The 23,667-nt window shown below is 38.9% G+C and overlaps 2 protein-coding genes across 4 annotated transcripts in view; one reads left to right on the top strand and one right to left on the bottom strand.

The window, feature by feature from the left end:
- The window catches only part of KAT2B (lysine acetyltransferase 2B), a 40,002-nt gene extending 26,754 nt beyond the window's left edge, over window positions 1-13,248 (top strand). For both annotated transcript variants that reach the window (XM_039548768.1, XM_019285754.3), the window contains 8 exons: window positions 383-509; window positions 2,753-2,863; window positions 3,845-3,988; window positions 6,651-6,765; window positions 7,528-7,564; window positions 7,925-7,988; window positions 8,086-8,170; window positions 11,236-13,248. In XM_039548768.1, the coding sequence (XP_039404702.1) occupies window positions 383-509; window positions 2,753-2,863; window positions 3,845-3,988; window positions 6,651-6,765; window positions 7,528-7,564; window positions 7,925-7,988; window positions 8,086-8,170; window positions 11,236-11,429 (877 nt within the window). In that variant the 3' untranslated portion in view covers window positions 11,430-13,248. The remainder of the gene's footprint in view (window positions 1-382; window positions 510-2,752; window positions 2,864-3,844; window positions 3,989-6,650; window positions 6,766-7,527; window positions 7,565-7,924; window positions 7,989-8,085; window positions 8,171-11,235) is intronic.
- A 1,728-nt stretch (window positions 13,249-14,976) lies between these two features.
- SGO1 (shugoshin 1) lies at window positions 14,977-20,001 on the bottom strand. 2 transcript variants are annotated; one of them, XM_039548769.1, is made up of 9 exons: window positions 19,723-20,001; window positions 19,195-19,337; window positions 18,915-19,111; window positions 18,396-18,500; window positions 17,874-17,938; window positions 17,574-17,713; window positions 16,149-16,985; window positions 15,786-15,960; window positions 14,977-15,528 (listed from the first exon to the last, which is right to left on the bottom strand). In XM_039548769.1, the coding sequence occupies exons 2-9, from the start codon at window positions 19,328-19,330 to the stop codon at window positions 15,387-15,389; spliced, it is 1,797 nt and encodes a 598-aa protein (XP_039404703.1). In that variant the 5' UTR covers window positions 19,331-19,337; window positions 19,723-20,001; the 3' UTR covers window positions 14,977-15,386. The 2 variants fall into 2 exon arrangements, with proteins under 2 accessions (XP_039404703.1, XP_039404704.1); XM_039548770.1 differs by lacking the exon at window positions 18,396-18,500.
- Between the last annotated feature and the right edge of the window lie 3,666 nt (window positions 20,002-23,667).

The raw sequence follows: 23,667 nt of genomic DNA, 5'->3' as shown, positions 1-23,667 counted from the left end.
GGAATCCCTTAGAATGGACTTGCTCTCCTGTAACTCCATTAATTTCTTATTTACTCAGGATAAAATCATCCTGAGAACTGTGCAATGGTGTAACTGTCAGCAATAGATTCAATGAAAGCGATACAACTTTTATTTATTGGGCATTACCCGAGTATCTCAGAGTACTTGGCCAGGCCAGGAGCTTGCTTTATGTGACCTTTATGGTATATTGAAAGCCTGATATTAAAATAACAACTCTTCTTTAGATACAAGTGGCTAACCTAGGAGGCATATACAATTGCATTATCATCGTGGAAAGAAGTGAATCAAGTTTCTGAAGAAAGGAAGGTTAATGGCACTTTATGTACATGAATTAAAGTGGTTGATATTTTTGTCTACTCAGGAAACATAAAACCCTTGCATTAATAAAAGATGGTCGTGTTATCGGTGGTATCTGCTTCCGGATGTTCCCCTCCCAAGGATTTACAGAGATTGTTTTCTGTGCTGTGACTTCCAATGAGCAAGTCAAGGTAAAAAGAATTCTGTATTGGAAGTGTTTATTAAATGGGTTTGAGTCTCATTCACCTACTGCACGTGCTCCTAATATTTTTAGTCATGTTGAATACACTGCTGAGTTGCCAGACAGAAATAGATTTTGAAAGATATAGCTATTCTGAATATAATATACAAAACCCAAACTAAAATGTGTGGATTTAGAATCATCATCATAACAGTAGGATTACCTGTAATTAATTAATTAAATAAATTCTTCTCTCAGTAGAGCAATAGAGGCCAGTAGTCTGCCATTTTTGTACTTTCCACGCCTCTGTCCCCAGTAGTTGTGTCTCTGTGTAGTGTAACACATCGTGGTTGACTGAATACATATTGCCTGTGTGGGGCAGTAATTTGTATTCAATTACTTTGTGACATTACATGACTTCAATCAAAATGAGATGTAGTAAAAAATTAGATTTAGTTTTACATCTCAAAACAAGCACAGGGTCTATTCTGTACACTCTTTTTTGAGTTAATGTTGCAACATTTTCTCAGAATTTTGAGAATTAGCATCTGTGTTGAAAGAATACAGAGCACTATGAATACATGAGATTCCTCCAGCTTTTCCAGCTACTGTGGATAGATCTAACTCTGACCGTTTGGTTCAGTATTGTGCCTTTAGATGGTGCTGTAGCTTCATGATTTTCAGTTCAAGCAGCAAGAGCTGAGATGTGGGTTAATTCAGAGTGTGTAGCAGTTAACATGCAGAAATCATACACCCTGGTGTGAAAGGGTAACACAGTGGGATTGAAAGTCTGTAACAGCTGTTAATACTTGGCTTATATTTGCTTTTATTCAACTCTAGTGTTAGAGAGGAGCAATCCCCTACACTCAGCAGTGACCTGTCAGCATTCAAAGTGTTTTAGCAAATGCAAACCCTAACAGATATGCCTAAGCTATTCCTAACTGCGCAACACAGGCGAGACTGCCAAAGGTGTGTTGTGATTTTCTAGGAATAATCTTTCAAAATAATAGAGCAAATAATTCTGACTCATCAGATTGCCCCCAGGGTTGTATAACACACTATTTATTCTTTTATCCTCTGGGTGCCTCACTGTATCAGTTAAGTGTTTCTGAAAATTTGCCTTCCCACCTTTTTTCTCTGAGTAAGCTGACCCTGTCAACAGGTAACTGAGAAAAAACAAATGTTCACACATGGGTGACCTTCCTAGTCTTAGGAAAAATAAATTCCTATTTTAATTCATTTTGAGGCTGGAGTAAAAAATATGGGAACTGTTTTCCCATACAAATTGAATTGTTTTTGAGGTAGTTTGGTCCCCTGCTACAAAATAATTTTAAATTTTACTGTATGTGGCTTAGTTTCCTATCTGGCAATTGCCATATTTGGGACTATTAAATTGTAAATTAAATCAGAAGTTTGTATTTTCTAATTTATTTTTCTGGTTTTTGTATATAAGTAAAAATTTTCCCAGTTTTCAAGAACAGAGTACCCAAAAGCAATCCATGTAGGTTTCTCTAAGTGTCCAGTTAGTCTCCATGATGAGAAAATTGGAATGTATGCAGGAACAAAACATTATTATGGGCTTTCCTGTCTACTTGACGTTTCTTCATATCACAGTAGAAGGGGATGACTATGGCTTACTTGGTAATGTGAATAAATGCAACCTTTTGTTTACTTTGGGGTTGAATTTAAATGGAAATCATGCCTGTGTGCAGTCAGAAGGCATAGCTATTTGTTTCATTGTGGACTCAATAATTTTCTGCTCCTTATTATGGTAATTGTTCACTGTTCCTTTTTATGCTTTATGATAAGTTTAGATAATAAATCCTTTGAGGCAGAGACTTTTGCCAGAGATGCACAGAACACTGGAATAATTTCAGTATTGCTACTGCTTTGTGGTTTTGAAGTGATATGTCTCAGAAATGATGCTCTATTGTTACAGTATGTGCAGTTTTGTTGTTGGTGAAGTATGTGATTTTAATGGTTAATATCTAATTTAAAAGAGGAACAAAAAAAAGAAGGTGGGCACCTTGAATTACAGCTTCCATGCTGGGTCACAAAGATACCCCTACAAGGCTGAAAAGAGTTTGCTCTTGAGTGTGCAGCACCAGGTTAATTAAGAGAAAATCTTTAAAACAGGATCTAGAGGAAAGCCTGCATTTTGAAAAACGGTGTGTAATAACCCTTGGTCCACAGGCTCTAACACGTGCAGTCCCCAAAGTCTCTGTCATGGCTTTTTCCTCATGTTTCACACAGGGTTATGGGACTCACCTCATGAACCATCTGAAGGAGTACCACATCAAACACAACATTCTCAACTTTCTCACATATGCAGATGAATATGCTATCGGCTACTTCAAAAAACAAGTAAGTTCAATGCAAGAAATTACTTTGTGCAAGTTTAACATCTAGCAGTAATGAACTAAATAAGTAGACATGGCAAACTAGTTGGATAAAATGCATAGTGCAATTTTACATGTATATTCTTTTTATCTATAAAATATGTTCATCTCATGTAATATTGGCATTTAATACATTTTACTTTGACAGAATAGTCTGAATATAGGTATATGGAATAGTCTGTAATTTGTCTAGTCTAAAAATTTGTAAAATATGAGTTCCTTCACTGATTCTGTAAGAAGTAAAGGATGAGACATACCTGTGATAGACTGAAACGTACCTGACCTGCACTTACAGCTCCTCCTGATTTGAAGCATGAGGTTCAAATTCAGGAAAGATGGCAATGTCTGTTCTGTCAAATAGATTTGATAAACAGGTGTCAACTATCTGGTCAGCAAAATGGAGTCAGATTATTCTCCGAGGTGTGCAGCGTTAGGCAGTGAAGATGACTTGGATAGTGGGAAATTGCAACTAGGGAAATTTTTATTTCGCCCTTCCTGTCTTAGGGGTGGTGAAATACTAGAAAATACTCTCTAGGGAGGGGAAATCCCTGTCCTTTACAGTCTTGAAGAGTGGTCATGGCCTTGATCAACCAGATATGATGAGACAGGTTCTGAGCTGAGATGGGGCTAGAGGAGCTCCTCAAGTTCCTCCTAATGTGTTCTATGATTCTGTATATAAAACTGACACAACTTACTCTTCACACATTCAAAATGAATACAATCTCCCCTATCTCCCTTCTTAGCAATTAAATGTTCTTGTATCAAGTGCCTCCCATGAGAAGGTTTTTGCAGCACTGAACCATGGTCTGTAACTCACTCTGTTGTATTTTTTGCATTTTAACATTATGATGAATTTGGTTCTAAATCCTCACTCATTTCAGTACAAATGTAAAAGGAAAATAGCATCATGACAATATAAGGGGGTTTTTTTATTTTATTTTGTCAGGGTTTCTCCAAAGATATTAAAGTACCAAAAGCAAAATATGTTGGCTACATCAAGGATTATGAGGGTGCCACATTAATGGGATGTGAATTAAATCCAAGGATCCCCTACACGGAATTTTCCGTCATCATCAAAAAGCAAAAAGAGGTAAAGGTTGACATGAAATGTTTAATGTTATTCTCTATTCAGATGTTTAGAAACAGTTCAGGTTAGCTCTCTTGCTTTGGTGCTTAAAATTGAGTGTATGTTTTTATTAGTCAGAATAATCCCTTCATTCAAGTCCCAGTGCCAAAATTTTGTAGTTCAAGTATCAAATTCTAACTTACTGACTTAACAAGAACAAGACTGTTAAAGTACTGGTATTTTGAGGAGTAATTCACAGTTCAATTTTGTGGTAGTTAACTAAGCAAAATCTTGTGAGATTGATTTTTTTTTTTTTTTATGGCTTTGTCAATTCCTTCCCCCCCCATATCAGTAGTGTTCATTAGAGTGACATTTAAATGGAGTGTCTGTATTGCATGGCCTGTATTTTACTTGAAAAAAAGAGGATTCTTTTTTCTGCCATTTTTTACTATATAAGTCAAGGGTGGACTGTCTTAATTTCCAGTCTGAGTTTATGTGACGTGTTCTTTATTTAGTTCATAATAATATTCCATATAATAAGGCAGTTTATTAGCAAAATAATTATGATGTTTCCAGTTGTGTTTAAACACCTTCCTGGGTTTTTAAAGAAATACAAATTATAATTTGTTCTTTCAAGGTTATCCAAACCTGACATTTTATTTTGTTAAAAAGCTTCTTTATGGAACAATAATTTTTCTTCCAGTAGAATGATTTGGCCCATGTGTGGAGAAGGAAAGACAGTATCTGATGGCTTTGCATTTAGTTTACAAGGTTTTTAATTTCACTCATTGGGAAAGTTTTCATGTGTCCATACAACAGGGACCATAAGTTTTCCCCTTTCACTTCTGGTTGGCTGCCTGATCCTTCAGGTTCCAGGCTACTGCTGGACATGCCAGCTGCCCAGTTCTGGGCCCAAACCATCACCATAACATGCTGCTTCTGGAAACCTGTTAGTTTTCAAGATTTTGGCTCTGAGATTGCTTTATTAACTTTCTTAACTCCCTTATTATTTGTTGGGATGTCCACATTATTCTAAAGAACTTGGAGACACTGCTCTTGTAGATAAAGTGCCTTGGTCCTCCAGACCTCTTGTGTCTAAAATTATTAGCTGCTGTTATGCACTGATCTGTGCTGTTGATCTTCTCTGAGAATAATTACATACAGCTTTGGAACTTTGGAACTTAGGATTGCCTGTTTAACACTCAAAACACAGATCAGGCCTTTTATTCTCCCTGTTGCAAAGAAACTTAGAAATAGCCCTCACAGTCTGCAACTTTATGAAGAGTGTTTGCTTGTCTGCTTGTATCAGAAGCAGTGAAAATCCTACCTGGACATAAAAATAATTTTAAATGTTATCAGTTTGTATTATGACCAGTTTTCTTGAATGCTGGTATTGCCCAGTACTAGACATCAGACTTTTCAGGACCTGTCCTTTTAAAAGTGAAGTTTTTCATGGGAACTAAGCTTTTATTTAAAGAACTGGAGTATATGCCTATGGCTGCTAAGACCATATCACCTGTACCAGTAGCTTCTTTACAATCATTCTGAAAAATATGACAAATCCCCCTATGCAAAGCTTTGTGACCTACTGACTTGTGAGCAATCACTGGTGCTGATTGAACAGCTTGCTTGAATCAGGAAGAGCCACTAGTTCCTAAATTATAAGAAGGGCTTAAGTTGGATTTAATAATTAGTTTGAAATTATTTTCATATTATGCTGTAATCTGGCCATGGTGCTGTTGTATACTATATTTCTCTTAACATCTCTAATCTCTGTTGAAAGTCTGGTTTTATCTTTTTCTCCTCTTTGAGAGGAAATACTATGTATGAGGGAGTGAAGGTCCTTAAAAATAAAAATATGTCCATCTTTATTACTTCCAAAGAAAATAGTCTGTCAAACTGGTGGTCTGAATGGCTGTGCATTTGTTTGCTCCAAGTTAGGAAGTTTTGAAAGTCACACATCCAGGACACACAAAGGTTAGATAAGTATCTAAGTGGTTTTCAAGAGCACCAAAGCAAATTGCCTAGAGTTTGAGGTAATAAGATTGCAAAGTAAAACAGAGTGTATCCAGGAGCAGGGAAAGCCTTTCCCTAGCATCAGCAAACAGAGTAGAATTTTGGTTCTGAAGAGTGGCATCATTCTGACATCCTCCAGAGAAAATCTGCCATGAGAGTATCTTTGACTGATACATAAGCAACTCCTGCAGATAGATATGTGGAGACTTTGAAGTGAATAGGTTACTTCTAAAATTTTGGGATATGAACATATATGTACATCAAAATACATACATTGAGTATGTGCCTTGAAATTTTTGACCAGCTGTGCTGAAGCATTTCAGAAGCTCCAGCTGTTAAAATTTTATAGCCAGTTTCCAAACCTTCTTCCAGAAAATTTCCTTCTCTGCCTCTGCTCCTGTCTTCCCAGGAGCTGTGCAGCTTGTGATCAATAGAGCAAGCAATGACTCCTTGTTTTCTAGATTTGTGCCAAAAAAGCTGAGAGACTTGGTAGCTTCATTTGCAGAATCAGTGTTTGGTCGGGTAGCTCAGCCCCATTACCAGCTTCATGGAAAAGGGCTGCAAGGTTAGGAAGTGAAAATGTTTCTGTTCATCACAGTTTTGCATTAATCTTCTGGGTTACTTTAGACCAAATAAATTATTTTTTGTTTTCTCTGCTGCTTTATTACAGATCATTAAAAAGCTCATAGAAAGGAAGCAAGCTCAAATACGAAAAGTTTATCCTGGCCTTTCTTGCTTCAAAGACGGAGTACGGCAGATCCCTATAGAAAGCATTCCTGGAATTAGTATGTATCAATCTCTTTTAATGTAGAACAGAAGCAGAATAGCCCAAGAAAGGTCCAAGACTAGAAATACTAATGTAGTCACATAGTTCTTCTTGATTAGAATGTAATTGTTTTGGTCTGCTGATTTGATTTCTGTGAAGATTGTTGTGTTTCCATTGCAACTACTGTCTTTGAGATTTCCCCCAAGGCATCCCAGGCTGATCCTCTTTTATGTATGTGTGTATAATTTTACTTACATGTGATCCCTCTTTGATTTGTATCACAGTATAGGCAGCAGTTTCCCTTCAGCACCATTTTAATGCAGTGCACTCCTGAACAACAATGATTTCTGTGCTAGGCGTGAACTCACAGGACAAAACAGAATTTAAAAAAATTAAGTATCATATTCTGGGGAATTTTTTTTCAGCTGTGCTTTTCTGCAATTTATTCTTTGTCCCTGGGGAATCAGATTGGATAACTTTGTCCTCATTATTCTTTACAGGGGTGGGTTGCAGTAAAATATGTATGAATTATTGAAAAGAAATGTGTTTCATATAGAAATATTTTAGAATCTTTTCAAGTCTGCAGGAAGAGTCATGTAGGAAATTGAATGGGGCTGTGGCCTAGATGGTTATGTTATTTATTAGGAGTAGCTTTTATTATAACAAACCAATTTTACTGCAGTAGTGCTGAAATGGCTTTTCTTCTTTGAGTTGCAATAACTCAGTTAATGTTTTGACCTACTGTAGTTCCCATATAATATCTCATGTTGTTGGTGTACAGGAGAGACTGGCTGGAAACCAAGTGGAAAAGAAAGAGGGTAAGTGCTAGACAAAGTAAAATGTTGAAGCAGTTGGGATACTCCTTTGAGAAGAGTCTTTAAACAATGTCACTTGATATTTCCTTCCATCCCCTGGAAATCAGATAAATAATCTGCAAGAGATGAGTTCTTAAGTAGTTTTTTGGTTTTGTTTGTTTTTCTTTTTATTGTGGGCAAGTGTGATTTGGGTAGTGGGGTTCTTTTTTGAGTATTTTCATTTGTGTTTGTTTGGTTGTTTTAAATTTTATTTCTTTCATAAAATGCTTGAAAATTTGGAGTTGCTTTTAGGTAAGATGAAAATTGTAGGAATGAAGATAAGGGATTCAAACTAATTTTTTTGTATTCATATTTTTCTTCAAGTAAGGAGCCCAAGGATCCAGATCAACTTTACAGCACATTAAAAACCATCCTGCAGCAAGTGAAGGTGAGTGCTAGTTCTAGTTTATTTTCTGTAAAGATTTTAAAATTATTTCCAATATCTAGTTTCCATATTAGATACCTTACTTTTTTCTTTACCAAAGAGCCATCAAAGCGCTTGGCCCTTCATGGAACCCGTGAAGAGAACAGAAGCTCCTGGATATTATGAAGTTATAAGGTTTCCCATGGGTAATACCATTAACATTTTTTAAGTATAGCGTTTAAAAATCATTATAGCTGCAGACTTAGCAGATAAATTTTAATCTGATTGTTTTATGAAAAAAGATGTGTGTTACTTGCAGCTGAATACAAAGTTCTAAAGTGTCAAGAGTGTGGTGCTGTCATTTGAGATTGATGAGTGCTCTGTGACCTTTGTGAAACATGTATGTTGTACATATTGGAAATCTCACCGTGCCCTAGAGAACCCTAACAAGCTCTTAAATGGTGCAGTCAGCTGGAAGCTTTTAGGACTGAGATGGTGTAGGTGAGTTGTAGGAATATGTTCTTGTGTGTCGTAACTGGTCATTGCAGATCCTACTCATATGTTAAAAGACCTGAAGGCAAATTTTCAGGAACACCTGAGCATTTGAGTTGCTTTGAAATAGAGATTTAAGATTTCTAAATCACATAGAGAAAACGTTTTCAAAGGTCCCAGGGTTTTCTAACTAAGTCTTAACACTTTGCTCCAATTTAAGTTTAGGAAAATGCTTCATACAACTGATTGTAAGCTAACTTTTATCATTGTCTTTTAGATCTGCCACAGTTGTCTGAGGTGTTATATTTATCTATTTATTTATTTATTCTTACTCATAAGTAATGCAGCTATTGTTTATGTAGGATTGCTTGCAAAGGGAAGTACACAACTGCTAATAATGTTTTTCTTTTGACTGCTTGTCTTATGACCCAGTTTTTGACTTCTGGGACATATAATTTCAATGATAATTCAGTGATACTCTAAATGGATGCTTGATTTGTACTGCACCAGATTTAAAACTGATTTCTGGCACTCCCTCCTTTATGCAATACTCACCTCTATCATTCTGATTAGAGTTTCTGAACCCTTTAATATTGTTAGAAAATGAAACACAGGTTCATGGCAGGCTACTAGCCATCAGTTTCTCAGAGAATAAAAGTATTTGCTCATGTTGCTTTGCATAGGCTCCAAGCCCATGTATATCAATTTAGTTTAATTATTTTTTTCTATTCAATTTATCATTCCCAAGTAGCAGATATACATATACTTTATAAACTAATCACTGCCTTCCTGTGTCCCTGGCATAAATGTATTTTCTACCAGTGAAGAAAAAGAATGTTATTCCCCTTCTGTGTCAGAGTTTTCTCTATTTGCTTTTTTGAGCAGATCTAGCTGACTGTTTAATCTGAACAGTGGTTACAAAGAGTTTACCTGAGTTGGCAAACCCAAAGTAGGAATGCTGTCTGTCCTTTCCTTGTTCAGATGCATTACACTAGAGGTGAGGGCAGCAGTTTACTGTGAGGATTAAACTGAGGTCTTTGGTTTAGTTTTGTTTTGTTTTTTTCAGCTAAGGAACCCAGCATGACTAAACTGCCCTGATTTGTGTTTAACTTCAGATTTCTTTCTGCTCTTCCTGCCAGCATGCTGATGCTGTAAAAAGTTGCTCAGACAAGATATAACAGTTGCCTTTATGTTTGTGTACAGACTAAACTGTAGTTTTTGAGAGGTATGGCTGTAAACTTTTTTACTACCTCCTTGGGTCAGTTCTCATGTATAAATGCTTTTTTACCCCTGTTTTAAGTGCTCTTCAGGTGCTCTTTTAAGCAATACTCTTTGGGTTTTTTTTTCCCTTTTTATCTGCCATTCAAAAGCTGTATGGCTGAGTGACAGATGGAACCAAACTTTCACTGCACTTAGAGGAGAATAGCTTAACTCTCCAGCCAGGCAGCATTTCCTTTAGGGTGAGCTGAACAGCCTTCTCAGCTGGGTGCTATAATTAGTCTATGGATATCTACTTTAGATATAGGTACCTGAATTTCAGACTTAATGAGAGCTGAATGAGCATTTACTTTTGCACAGTATTGTGCAAAATTAGGGAGCGGCAAGTTCTGTATCATTGGAAAAGGTATTTGAGAGCATCCATCAAACTTTCTTTAAATAATCCCATCTTGTCAAGTTGACAGGGTTTTCCTCTCTTTTAATAAATTCAAATCTCCCTTAAAAAAAACCAAAGCCACCCCCCAAAGCCCCCAAAAACAGTACCAAAACAAAAATACAACCATATTTTTAAACCTGAAGTTAAAAAGTTTAATTCCTTTGCATTGGAGGTCTTTGGTCTCTGTTGTCCTTGCAAATACTCGTGGACATTAAGTCTTCTTCATTACAGCTACTTCTGTTACAGTTTCACAAACGTGCTGCTGATGCCTGGCTCAAGCATTGCTAAAAAAATAGTTGTTGGAGCATCTGAGGTGAGAAAAGCCAAGGCATCCAGCACACCTCCCACTACTTCTATTCCTGTACTCACTGCTAGAACACTTGTAATGTAGACAGAATTTTTAAATGCCTGATGAGAATTACTGGGAAAGTGACTATGTGGAGAGCACTGAGATGATTAGCATATTTTATGTTGACTGATTTTAGTATAAAGGAGAACAGTTCTTAAAGAATATTCTGTAAGTAAATGTTTTGCATGATGCTCTGAAAGCAGGGGACATCAGTTCTCACATGATTCTTAAAACGGATATAAAACTATAAACTCTGAAGAGGTAATAAAAATATATGCAGAGTGTAGAAAAAATTGAATCTTTTTTTCAAAGCTGCAAATCCTGCCTGTGGTATAGACCAGTGTATCTCCTCTGCTGTGTTTGCACAGCAGTAAGGATTTTAGGTTAACATATATGTTTTGTGATGTTTGAATTCTTTGCCTATATACCCGTAAGGCCTCCTCCAGCAGAGCTGAGAACAGGTTGTTTCAGGACAGTCAGAAGAGCATTAGAGACATCTACTACCTGCAGAAAACTCAGAGCTCTAAGTATGAGAACAGAAAAAAAAAAGCTTTAATGTTTTAAAGAATTAAAAATAAACTCTACATGAATTCATCCTTACAGTGAAATATTACTTAGTTCCAGCAGGTCAGTTGGACCATGCCTTAGATGAAAGCAATTTCCATTCCAAATCCTACCTTTGCCAGTTCATGTTAAATGGCAAATCAGTCTGAAGGGATATTGCACACAAAAAGTATTTGAATCAAACGCTGTTAATCTATTTTTCTTCTGTGCAGATCTCAAAACAATGAGCGAGCGACTCAAGAACAGGTACTACGTGTCTAAGAAATTATTCATGGCAGACTTGCAGCGAGTCTTTACAAACTGCAGAGAGTACAACCCCCCCGAGAGTGAATACTACAAATGTGCCAATATACTGGAGAAATTCTTCTACACAAAAATTAAAGAAGCTGGATTAATTGACAAGTGACACTGTCTTTTTTACAACCAAATAGCGTGCCTATGTTATGGACAGGGAAAGTCGTTCTATATCCGAGTTGTGGGACTTTCAAGAAACTTCTGTTTAATACTTAGCACTTTTTAAAACCCTTTTAGTTTTGCAAACATGTATTATACTGAAGTTACAAAAATTATTTTATTAAAATGCTTTATAATGTATTTAATTACGGAAAATTTCTTTTGTGTGCCGATTACCTTATGTTCCTAATAAGTTTATCAGCTACAGCCTCAGAAACCCCACAAACATGGGGGAAGTTGCACATGTTTGGGAAGATGAAGAAAATTCCCAGACAACAAATGTTATAGCTTACCTAATGCAGTACCTATTTGATAAAGTTTTATTATTTTTTCCAGTAAAAAAGAAAATCATAAGGGAAAACAACAGGTGTGGGGGGGTTCTGAAACACTTGTTTCTTTGTAGAATCTTTTTATAAGATATTATTTTTTAAAAGAAACACTCAGCTGGTTGAGAAGCTGTGAGAGAAGAGCAGTCAGTTCTGAAAAAGGACTGCCTGTAATCATTGATAGATGCAAGTTTTTCTATTCATTTTCAGTTTTGATAAATATTTTACCTGCAAATTGTAATCTCATAACCACTCTTTAAAAAAAAAAGAAAAAGAAAAAAATCTGGCTAGATGCGTAAGGTCATAGTGACTTGGCTTATGCAGGACATAAGTACCCAAAATAACTTTAGAGACTATTTCGCATCTACTCGACAATTTTAATTGGCTTAGTAGAGTTAAGGTTTTGATGCACTTCATGATCCACCCTAGTTACTACTCTTCACTGCTAAATTCTTTAGATTGTTCAGCAGAAATAAGACTATTGTACACAAAAGAAGACAACATAGGACAGCTTCAAGCTTAGATACTTGGCTCTGTGGTAAACTGGATTTTCTACTAAGCTTTATTGTAAATGCTTATTAACTGTGATTATTTAGACCCAGGAACATATTAACATTTTACAGCTCCTATTATATCTTCAAAAAGAACACACACACTCATATATATATATATATATATATATAAAAATATATATATATATTTTGCTGCTTACACTACATTTGAGAGGTACACCTAAATCCTTAATGGAGATCAGTACAGGCCAAAAAGCTGTCCCTTGACATTTTCTAATTAGAGTTTGTAACTGTAAATTATAACTACTTTTGTGAAAAACAGATTAAACTTTCATTCTTGGTGTTTTATATTTACAGACGTTACACTGGTAAAATTCAAGTTATGGGACTGAGAAAAGCAATCCTGTGCTGAGTCAAAGAATCTATTCCTGCAAAATGCCTGTGCAATGTTAGATCACAGATCAATTCAGCAAGGAGATGTCAGGAACTATCTAGAAGTAGTAAATGTGCTACCCAAGGTATTCAAAATGTTAATGCTGGACTTGCCATCGTGTTTTGTATGAATTTAGTCTGACCTGCATTGGGATCTATAACAAAGGTACAGTGAGTACTTTTTCTTTAATAGCCAGAACAGGATGCTATAAACCTGTTTTGTAGATTGGGCCTACAGATGCACCTGTTAAGCTTGGTAACCTGTGAATTTTTCTTATTTTCAGAGTAGATTTTCTTATCGTCTTTCAATCAGATTGTCTCTTCTATATTGAAACGTGTTTTCTAATTTAAGAATTGATATTTTCATAGATACTGTGCAATAAAGTTATGGTAGGATATGTGGTTTTGCAAATGCTTTAACAGCTGATGAACCTTACATTTGTCAAATTAATATATTGTACTGGTACAGAATAGTTTTAAATTATATATGTACAAAACCCTACTTATTTTGGTCTCTTTTTTTCATTACTTAGTACTTATGATACAAACATACATACTGAAGCAATTTCACAACCAAGCACACTGAAGCTACAGGAGTGCTGTCAGTGCCTCTTCCAGGTGGGATAGAAAATATGTGAAATGGCCTTTGAGTTCACCAAGAGGACGATGGGCTGAGCTGTGACCAGTCCAAGTAGCATTCCCAGCTTTATGGTAACTGGGATACAGTGCTGTTACTCCCACCTCCTCAACAGTTCCTTGACTTAGCTGTTCCAAAGTTTTGGGTTTTTCACCTCAAAGCATGCTTATGCTATTTGCTGGTATTTGCCTTCAGGAGTCCTTTACTCACAATACGTAATATATATAGCAGCAAACTACAGTCCAGGTTGAGCTTGCACCATCACCATAATGGTACTGAGATGGTCACATAAACAAAGCCTGCACCTGTCCAATATGTGACAGATAATTATAGATCGAGGAAGAGATTTTTTTTTTTTCCCCCATCCCCTCAGATTTGGTCCTGTGAAAGTTTTCTGTTCAAAGGGTAGCAACAGTGGCCAAGAGTTGTTTTACTGAACACTTCTAGAGAAAGCATTTGAGATCAGGAAGGACTGATTTCTTCCTTACACAGTTCCCTCACTTCAGTTCTTCAAGCTTGCTCAATCCAATAAGAAAAAAAACCCACCCAGACCCACCACACCTGCCATGGGCTGCTTTGCAATCACCCTGTTCTTTCTCTGTCCCTGATAAGACAGCTGTTGCAGATTTGCTTCATGAAAGCACCTGAGAGTCACAGAATACCCTCAAGGATCTTTAAGTGCACCTCTTGAGTGAATGGCCTATACAGGGATTGAACCCACAAGGTAGGCATTATTAGCACTAGCCTCTAACCAACTCAACCACTCTGCTCAAGTTCCTCTAGTACTAGAATTCCAGACTCAGATGGTGAGGCCTTGTGGCTAGAATTTTAGGATACAAAGGTAAAGTTAAGTTTCCATTTAAGCATTCGAAGGCTGTATTGTGAACAACTATCAAACACTCAGTAGCTGCAGCTAGTGTTATTGTTAAGAGTCATGCAAGAAGTTACAAGTAAAAGAGTAATTAACATTTTTATTACAGAAAGGGAGAGATCTTGCACCTATTGAAGTGGGACAGGCAATCTTGCAAAACAAATGAAGAGTGTGTAGTTTTTGTACTTTCCCATTAGTTATTTGGAATGTAGCTTTCATTTGGGTAGTTACTGTACCCTTTAATACTTAAGTGTGTCTTAGGCAAAGTAAAAGTAGTTTGAATGGTGGACAGCTGATAATGCAATTGTTCTCATAGATAGCACAAGCTCCAATGTGGCAGCTCTTCCTCTGGGAAAGGCACTGTGCAAAGCAGGGACAAAATTATTATAAACTGTTATGAATGTCCTGCAACAGTTGGGACTAATAGTTTACATTCCACCCACGTGGAGCCTTCTTCACCAACCTTCACGAGAAATTTGCTTTGTTTCCATCTGGTTGATTCTAACTTGCATTCAGTGCAGGACCGACTAAGCCTAAACTGCTGCTTTTGAGAGCTGCAGCTACAGAATCAAATTACAGCTGGTAAACTGCTTCTGAACACTGCTTATGCCACCACACAAGATGGGGACAGAGTATACAGGCCTCTGTAATGCCCAGTGCTGATATTAGTGCCCTTGGAGTAACTATGGAAACTGCCACAGGAACACCAACCCACTCAGAGCTGTTTCCAAACACTAAGATGTTTATTGTAAGATTCAACATGAAACTACAACCATCACATAAACAAGATCTGTACAAACACAGATCTGTATTAAAAATACTTCCTGCCCAAAACATCTTAAGTGCCTAAGGTTCACCCATGAAATGACATTCACCATCTTATCCATCACAGATTTCTCATATACTGCCAGATCCATTCAAAAGAAGCTTGAATAGAATCACTTCAGTTATAAAAGTAATCAATCTGTATCATTAAAAACATGTCACTAGAAAAAATCCAGGCCCCCTTCATCTGATATCCTTAATATGAGATACACAGCTATTTACATATTTATATAACATATTGTGCAACAAAATATTCCATCCAGAAAATTACTTTCTTCATGGTACAAGCATGGTTTTGCAGAAAATCTCAAAGACAACTAACCAATTTCTCGTTGTATTTTTTTGTAGAATCTTTCTTAAGAGAATGTCGTTTAGCGTCTTTTTTCAGCTTGAAAATTGGAGAGCACAGAAAGCTTGTATCCGTAAATGGATCTCCTCTCCTGAGTTTCCTGTTTGGGGGAAAAAAAAAAAAAAAAAAAAAAAAAAAAGGCAAAACTGAGGTTTTTTTCCCAACATCACTTAAAACAGTAACTTTTAGCTACTGAGTTCCATTCCACATGAACTAGGCTGTATTACTAACTCCAGACTTTTTTGAATGAGCTCTTTTGTTAAGGTCTTGTTTTCAAGATCTAAATAGGCCTCTCAAGTCCTCTGTTGGATGGAATATCATGAACTTTGTATCAAACTGGAAAGTAAAGAAACCTACCCTACAATACTTGGTTCTTTGTAGTTCACAGTAACAGTACAGCTTCGCCGACTGCGTTTTGGAGTCTGAGGTTCTTCACCTTCAGGGACAGCTGCTGCATCCCCAGTGCTGGGGGGCACTGCAGCTGTATTGGTAACATCACAGAGATGCCCACGAGATGGCTCAGAAGGCTGCCCTGTGAAGAAATTAGGCACAGGTCTGGTCATTCAGGTAAGCAAGCTTAAAAGAAAATCTAACCATTCTTAAAACATTAGTTTTAGTTGCTATTAAAAAAAAAACCCTAAAATAAAAAGGCCTAAACCTCTTAAGCAATGTTATCTTTCAAGGAAACAAAAACAATTACAGAACACTTTCTGCACTTACTAGTAGACTTATCATTTGATTTGTTGTTTTCAGTCTCTTCTTCATGACAGTGTTTCTGCTCACGCTGTGCCAAACATCTTTTAGACCTTGGCCTTGCATGGATTGGTGATGTAGGGTTCTTGTCCACTGAACTTCGCCTTTTCTTCTTGTAAGGCTCATAGAGGCTGTCATCAGAGTCCTCTGCTGTACTGCTTGACTCAGTGGTATTGGTTTCAGCTGAGTCTTCTTCGTCCTCCACTTCAGTATCACTGCTGTTCACCTTGTTTTGTCGGAAAGGTGTAAGATGGACACTCTCTTCCAAATGGAAGTCATAAGCATCACTGCTACCACCCAAGAAATTCAGCTTTTCTTTAGAAGCCTCTTTACCTTGTTTTCCTGGTCTTTGTTGGGAAGTAAGCGGCCGTTGCGGTTTTCCTTTCTGGCGCTTTTCTTTTCTTTGAGGGTTTTCTCTGCTTTTACACTCCAGTTGTTTAAGATCAGAATTACGTTTTAATTTGAACTGTGTAGTTCCAGAATTTTTCTGGCTCAACACGAGCCCTGAATCGACCTTGCTTTCATTCAAGTCAGGCATAGCTGCATTTATGTTTTCTGCAGCACACTCCTCTAGACTTTCCTCAAGCCTAATTTCAGTCTGTTCAGAAAGTTCTTTTACTGAATCAGGTGCTTCTAAATGGTCCAAGACACCAGTACAAATTATATCAAGGTTCCTCATCTTTGAAAAGTGACGTCTGGTGGACACACCTTTTGGTAATGCTCTACCAAATCCAAACTTTACACTTGAAGAAACGTTTTCCAGCTCTGACTCTGTGTTGTTCAGATGAAAATCAGATGGCTGTCCTTGTGATTAAAGAAAAAACGTCATATTAAAGCCAAACAGAAACACCATGTTAAGGTTTTGTGCAAAAATTCTGAACCTGTCAAAAATTCAGACTATTCTTTGGGTTTTCTCCAGATTTTTATAAACTAGGATTTGGCAACTGAGATAAGCTCTGTTTAATGCAGGTTCCAGGCAGAAAGCAGTTAGGTATATAACATTAGTATTTTCCTATAAACTGTTCCTTTTGGAAAGGTTATTTACAGGTCACTTATTTTCCTGGGTATTTCGCTTTGTTAACAATTTTTTATTGATTTCATAAAATGCTAATGCCTGTCTAAAGGTAATTTTACTTGGTTGAACAGTTCAGTAGATAATGAAACTGGACTGCAGGTATAGAGAAGATAAAGCAGCTTCAAATTCCTCCCCATTTTGCTGGGCATCTTCATTCAAACATTTTACCAGTGGACAGCATTAGTATTCCCCCCTTATGCAAATAAGCAGAAAATTACTTGTCAGTTCCTTCAAAAGCAGCAGTTATTTAAACTTGTACTCACACTTTTTTTTCCTAATTCAAAATAGAGCAGTATCTGATACTTTGATTTAGTTACCTTCGCTTGGAATTATTTTGGTAAAGGAAATGTCACTGTCAGATTCCACACAGATCTTTGACAAAGAATTTCTGTCACCACCAGCTTCCATCCCACTTGGAGGTACAGGATTGTCTTCAAGAACACACTTTAGAGGTCCTCTAGAGAAAATACCAAAGGTAGTATTTACTGAACAGCAATAAAATTTATGACAAGGAACAGTTTCATTACATTGGGTTTCTTCCCTTTTTCCAGTCAGAAAATTAAACTTCCTGTAACAGAATTTCCAAACATAAGCAGGCATTAATCAATGATACTTACATTGAATGTGTTGGTCCTGTGACACTGCAACTGCTTCCAGGACCTGAAGAAAGCACTCTTTGATTCTGTCAAAAAATAAATCTTACTGTGATTAAATGGGTGAAACAAGCTTGCACCATCTACAAATTTTAGACAACAGCCAAGTTACCCAAGGAAGGACCAAAGAGGCCCTTGACTCTGTCTGTCTTGCTAGCACGAAGTGCTGTGGCTGTTACCCAGCCACCTTCTCAGCCTCTGCACATCAGCACATTCATCACCAGCCCAATCCTAGAGCAAGTGGACAGGGGAAGAAACTGTGCACAAAACCCCAGAAAATCAGGGTGCCCCAACCACCTCCTAGCAGAGCCTCAGTCCTACTTACAGCCTACTGACACAGCCCCACAGTGTGCACACTGGGAATTGTGGGAGTAGTCCTTCCACTAAATTAAGGCTCAGATCTAAAAATCTGTGTGCATCTATGGTGGAAGGAGTGAGGGCAATCAGTAACAGAAGTCCTGCTCCTCAAGAGGAAGAGGTACCTACCACATCTATGGAACACAAATTCTTTGCTGGGCCAAGGAGAGTGACTGAGTCCAGTAAATTCTGAGAGACTTTGGAAATTATCTCATTCAAGGCTGATAGTCGATTCTAATGGACAATGGAAGGACAGTAACACTGTTACTATCATACTCTAGTACCAACTACAAATTTATCAGCATTATGATAACTAAAATCTGAAGAAACCTGTCAGCTGCCCTCACCTGTGAGAAAACCCCTATGAAATTCACAGAAGATAGACTTTAATATTTTTTAAATTAAGATTTTAGGTTTACTCTTTCATATTTTAAGTAAATAAAAAAGACTAGTGAGAAAAAAAGTAGTTCATTACCAGGTGTCATGGTATCCAAACCAGCATACCAAGTTAGGTTAAAAAACCCCTGTTGTATGTACTGAATTAATGTTTTATGAAACACATCAAAACATATAAAGATATCAATCAGTGGATTGGTGCAGATTCTAATTTTCAGCTTCACCAGCTCATAAAGTTATTATTAAAAATACCTCCACAAGTCCTTGTTCTCGCTGGAACCTATGATTTCTTTGCAAGTCAAACATCTGAATCTTCAAAATGTGATAATCTTTCCTTAGTTGAAGAATGGTAGCTTCAGCTTCCCTCAGTTTGAGCTTTTGTTCTTGCAAGGACAGAGCCAGATCTCTGTTGTTTGCTTGAATGATCTTGATTTTGTTGGAGTCGTTGGCTGCAAGAGAACAGTGAGTGTTTCAACTGGGTTTCAAAAGAAAACAAATAAATTATAAATCCTAAGATATTTAAGCATCTTACTTGCTCTTTTGGCCTTTACGGTGGAGAACTGAATAGTTTTACCCAGCCTTGACCATTTCTGAGTTCTTTTCTCTCTCATACGTTGTTTGATGTCACTCAGACTGTCTTTAAAGGACTTCCTCGAGTATTCTGCCATCTTCTACCTTTAAAAGTAGAAGAGGTGAAGAACCCATGAAGCTGGGATTGCACCACACTCCTCCAACGCCAAAAGAAAAGGCACAGGGACACACGAGTAAAGCTCGTGGCAGTTTTAGGCGGAGATACACACACGGCAAAGACCCGCAACCCGGAAAAGACCCGCAGCTCTGGCCCTTCTCACCCCATTTGCTGCAGCGTGCCCGCTCTCCCGGCCGCGCGTTGTCTGAACTGCAGAACGCTCGGCGCCCGCGGCGGGCCCGGGGAGGGCTTAAAGCACCGGCACCGGAGCCAAGGCCTGGGGAGGGGTCTCCCGAGGCGCCGGCAGCCGGCCCCCTGCTCCTCTAACGCTGCAGGCACAGCGTCCCAGCACCCCACACCGACCGGCCGTACCTCCTCGGAAGGGCGAGTGCAGAGCCGGGCACCTCCTACCGACCGGCCGCGGCCGCCCGAGTCCCCGGCGGCGGCGGGAGGGCCCGCAAGGGTCCAGGCGCAGCGGCAGCAGCGGCCCGGAGTTTTCCTGTTCCCGCAGCTCGTTCCTCCCCCTCTCCGCACGTCCGGCTCCTTGTCTCCCCGCGGCCCGGCTGCGCTCCGCTCTGCGCTCGGGTCCCGCTCCGGCCGCGCCCGGGGAAGCGCAGGAGCGACCGCTCGGCCCCGCGGGGCGGCACCACCCGCGCCCGCCGCCACGCGCCGTTCAAACCCCGCCGCCGCCGCCTCCCATTGGTGCGTCCCAGCGCCGCGTCACGGCGCGAGCGCCGCGCGCATCCGCCCCTGGCCCCGCCCACCCCCGGCACCGCCTCAGCAGCCGCGGGGCAGCGGCGGGGGCGGAGCGAACGAGTGCGGGTAAATGGCGGGGCCGGGAGGTGGAAATCTGTCATCTGCGGTGCTTTAGTTCAGTGGCCGCTTCTTGCAGCAGCAGCAGCAGGATGAGTCTTTCGCACTCTAGAGTTGCGCTGCGAGGGCTGCCCACAGCCAGGCCGTGAAGTGTAGGACAGACGTAAAAGGAAAGCGAATGTCTTTACAAACAATTTGATGGGTGAAGGTATGGGTGTTCACGTCTTTGAAATGGGTCTTAATGTCTCTGTTAACTCTGGCCAGCAGGTTTGTTGCAGAGCCCTGACAGCTTGGCTGCTGAAACAAGTGCGTCTACACAGTCCCGAGCTTCTGAACTTTGGGGTAGAACGACAGGTTCAAGGGGGGATATGGGGTAGGCGGTCCGGGAAGGCTGTACCTTCCTAGTACCTCAGCCACTGGGGAAAGGAAGACGGCAACATGCGGCCCGGAGTTCAGGATAAAAGGAGGCTGCGCCCTCCGAAACCTCGAGAGAGAACACCCTGCAGGCGTGTGGCCCAGTGGACTCTCTCCCTTTATTCGAATAAAGTTGCAGGATTCCTCTGTCTCCTTTTTGGACATAAACCTCTGGCGTTTGTGGATTTTCCCGACAAGCGTCAGGGAGCTGTATCTTCTATGTGCTCATATGCATCTTGGCTGTGGCGTGCTGAACGTTGATTAAACACTGAGAGAAACGGGAGAGAAAAAATCAGCTAAACGATGTCTTACTTACAGAATAAATGGTATTCTCGATTGTGTTAAGTCAGCATTTCCTAGCTGCTACACTTTTTTTTTTCTTACAGCTATTCCCAATTTCCTGGTTTTATTCATTACAGCTTGGATGTGGTGTGGCAATCTGATTTCAAACTTGAAAAATTCTCGTGGATCATGACAGAAACCATGATATGCATGCATTTGTCCTTTCCCACTCCTTGCAAGATCATGTAATTTTTGTTTGTCCAGTTCAGCATTGCTGGCCTCATCTATGTATTTTTTACAGTAGTATAAATAAGTGTTTAGCTTACTGTCCTACTTCATCAATAGATATCGTTAAAGTTGGTGTTGCATTCCTGTTAGCAAATAAGTTGTCCTGCAAACCCAGCCCTTGATGCAGTCTGACAATCCCCTTTGGAGACATGAGATGATGTAAAAAAACCCATATTTTCTTTAGGAGTCAACATGAAAGATTATGAGCACTATACACACATTAGACCCACTTACTTACTAGTAACACACAAAACCACAGCAACCCACAATCTTAGTTTCTCTTTACATGTTTTTTGCTTTTTTCCTGTCTGCTTGCTTTGCCTAAGTAACCTCTACCAACCCACCCTTCCAGCCCCAAACAACTCCCCCAAAACAAAACAAAATCTCACAGGCTTGGGGGAAAAAGAAAATAAAGATTTTAAAAAACCCAACCAAGCAACCAAAAAAACCCAAAACCACCCCAACTCCCCCCTCCCCAAAGCAGCAGAAAAATATATGTGTACTGGACATTAAAAGTCACATAGTCTGTAGAAATACTGGTTTTCTGGTACGATTAATTTCCCATCCCCTTCCCACAGGCCTCTCACTGTTTTAAAGGCAATAATTGGGCATGCTCCTCCACTCAGCTGCAGCCAAGTGTCACCTGGAGCCTTGCAAATCTCTCTGTCTCTAAACATAGATGAAACTATCTAGTTGAACTCTGTTCCTGGGGGCTTGGGGGGTTGTTTTTCAGCTTTTTTTTTTTTTCAGCTAAGCACAGCTATTCTAACCCAAAGCAATGCCTTTCCCCACAAACTTTGTCTTGTTTAAAGGCAGCAGGTGTTTTGCATTTGGCCAAGTAGCAATTGATAGTTCCCAGCAATGCTGGTAAGGTCTTTTATCCATTAGTCATTTATTAGCTTGACACAAATGCACTGATTGTGATTAAGTGAACCCTGTTTTGATTAAAAAATAATACTTTCCTCGTTACTATCTAAGTGCTACTCTTAATTAAATTTTGGTTTTGGTCTTGAGTATACCTATATCAAGATTAAAAATCCTCTCTTCGCCTTTTTGTGTTCTATTGTTTCCATCAATTTTGTTACACCTCTTTCAGAAACACTTTGGAATCTTTCTGCAGATTATTTTTGATTTCCTGGATTTGAATTTCTATATCCTGATAATCACATTTTCACTGTTACTGAGGTGTGCTCATTTGTGCATTAGTCTCATCTCTAGACAGTTGTGTTTCTATTAGATTATTTGCAGGTTACATCCACTGTATAATTTTATTTATTTATAGCGGAGTATTCCAAGTAGTGAATTTTTCTAGCCCAACTGAATCTTTGCTGTAAGCAATTTCACATTTTCCTCTATAAAGATTGATGCTGTCATTGATGCCAGAGTTGCTGTGGATTATTAGTTTATTTCTAGCGGGTGTACTCATGTGGCAAAACAGCTGCTACTGCAACTGGAATTGCAGTATGAAAAGATTTGCTCTCATCTTAGATTTATTGTCTTGCATTACAAGGCAAGAGTTGCTTGATATAATGACAGCATATTACAGGAATCAGAGCTGTGATTCTGGGAGCATTCTCGATACTTCTTATCAGAGTTCACCTCTGAGTGTGGTGTTACATGGTGAGGTCCAATACATTCTGTTAGGGCTCAAAGTCAGGACGTTGTTGATTTTTCCAACTAAGCAAACAATCAGATATAAGATATCCAATGCAATTTTAATTAGTTACTTCTATTGCTACCAACACCAAACTCTTCAAATAAATGGAACTTTAACTTTTTGAGTGGATGCCTATGAGAGGCATTGATAATCTGGTACTTGATGGAAAATATTTTTAAAACTACTGGTTTCAATAACAGGATGGAGTGTATGTCTCTATAAGAACAGGCATTTAGACTTGCTGAATCTACTTTTTCACTCGATTTTGGTGATCACCAGTAGGGCACAAAAGAGCAGCCATGATGTGGTGACTGATGGCAAACTTTTGTTGATGCAGGCAGCTGGATAACCTCCAGATACCCAACTTAAACACCCCACCCATCTTTCCAGCTGCTCCACATCCAACCCTGCATCTGGCAACCGCAATGATGATGTTTGTACTGTCTGGTGTTAACCATCATATGACTCATATTTTACTACCTCTATCACAAAAAGGTACAGAGCTGGAAGTCACAATGAATGTAATACAGTGCATACTGTGAGGACAGAAAGAAAAGTGTATACAATATAAAATTATGTGTAGTAGCAAATTAATGAATACTGAAAAGTGTTCTCTGTTAGAGGACATCCTTAGAAGTGGCTCTTACACACCTACAGTATTTCTTTCCCTTAGCAAGAGAGAGAGACTGAGAGAGAGAGAGACTGATGAGTGCACGGTTACAAACTGAACCCGCTACTGGCACACAGGACTTTCCATTACTTTTGGGGTTTGGGAAGATCATTTATGTCTTGCTGAGTCAGTTCTGTTCTCATTTGCTGTGACTTGCACACTGATGGTGCCTTGCAGTGCTTTTCTGCTTGCC

This window comes from Corvus cornix, chromosome 2 (assembly GCF_000738735.6).
Source record: "Corvus cornix cornix isolate S_Up_H32 chromosome 2, ASM73873v5, whole genome shotgun sequence".
Taxonomy (NCBI): Eukaryota; Metazoa; Chordata; class Aves; order Passeriformes; family Corvidae; genus Corvus; species Corvus cornix.
This window is presented reverse-complemented; position numbering and strand designations above follow the sequence as displayed.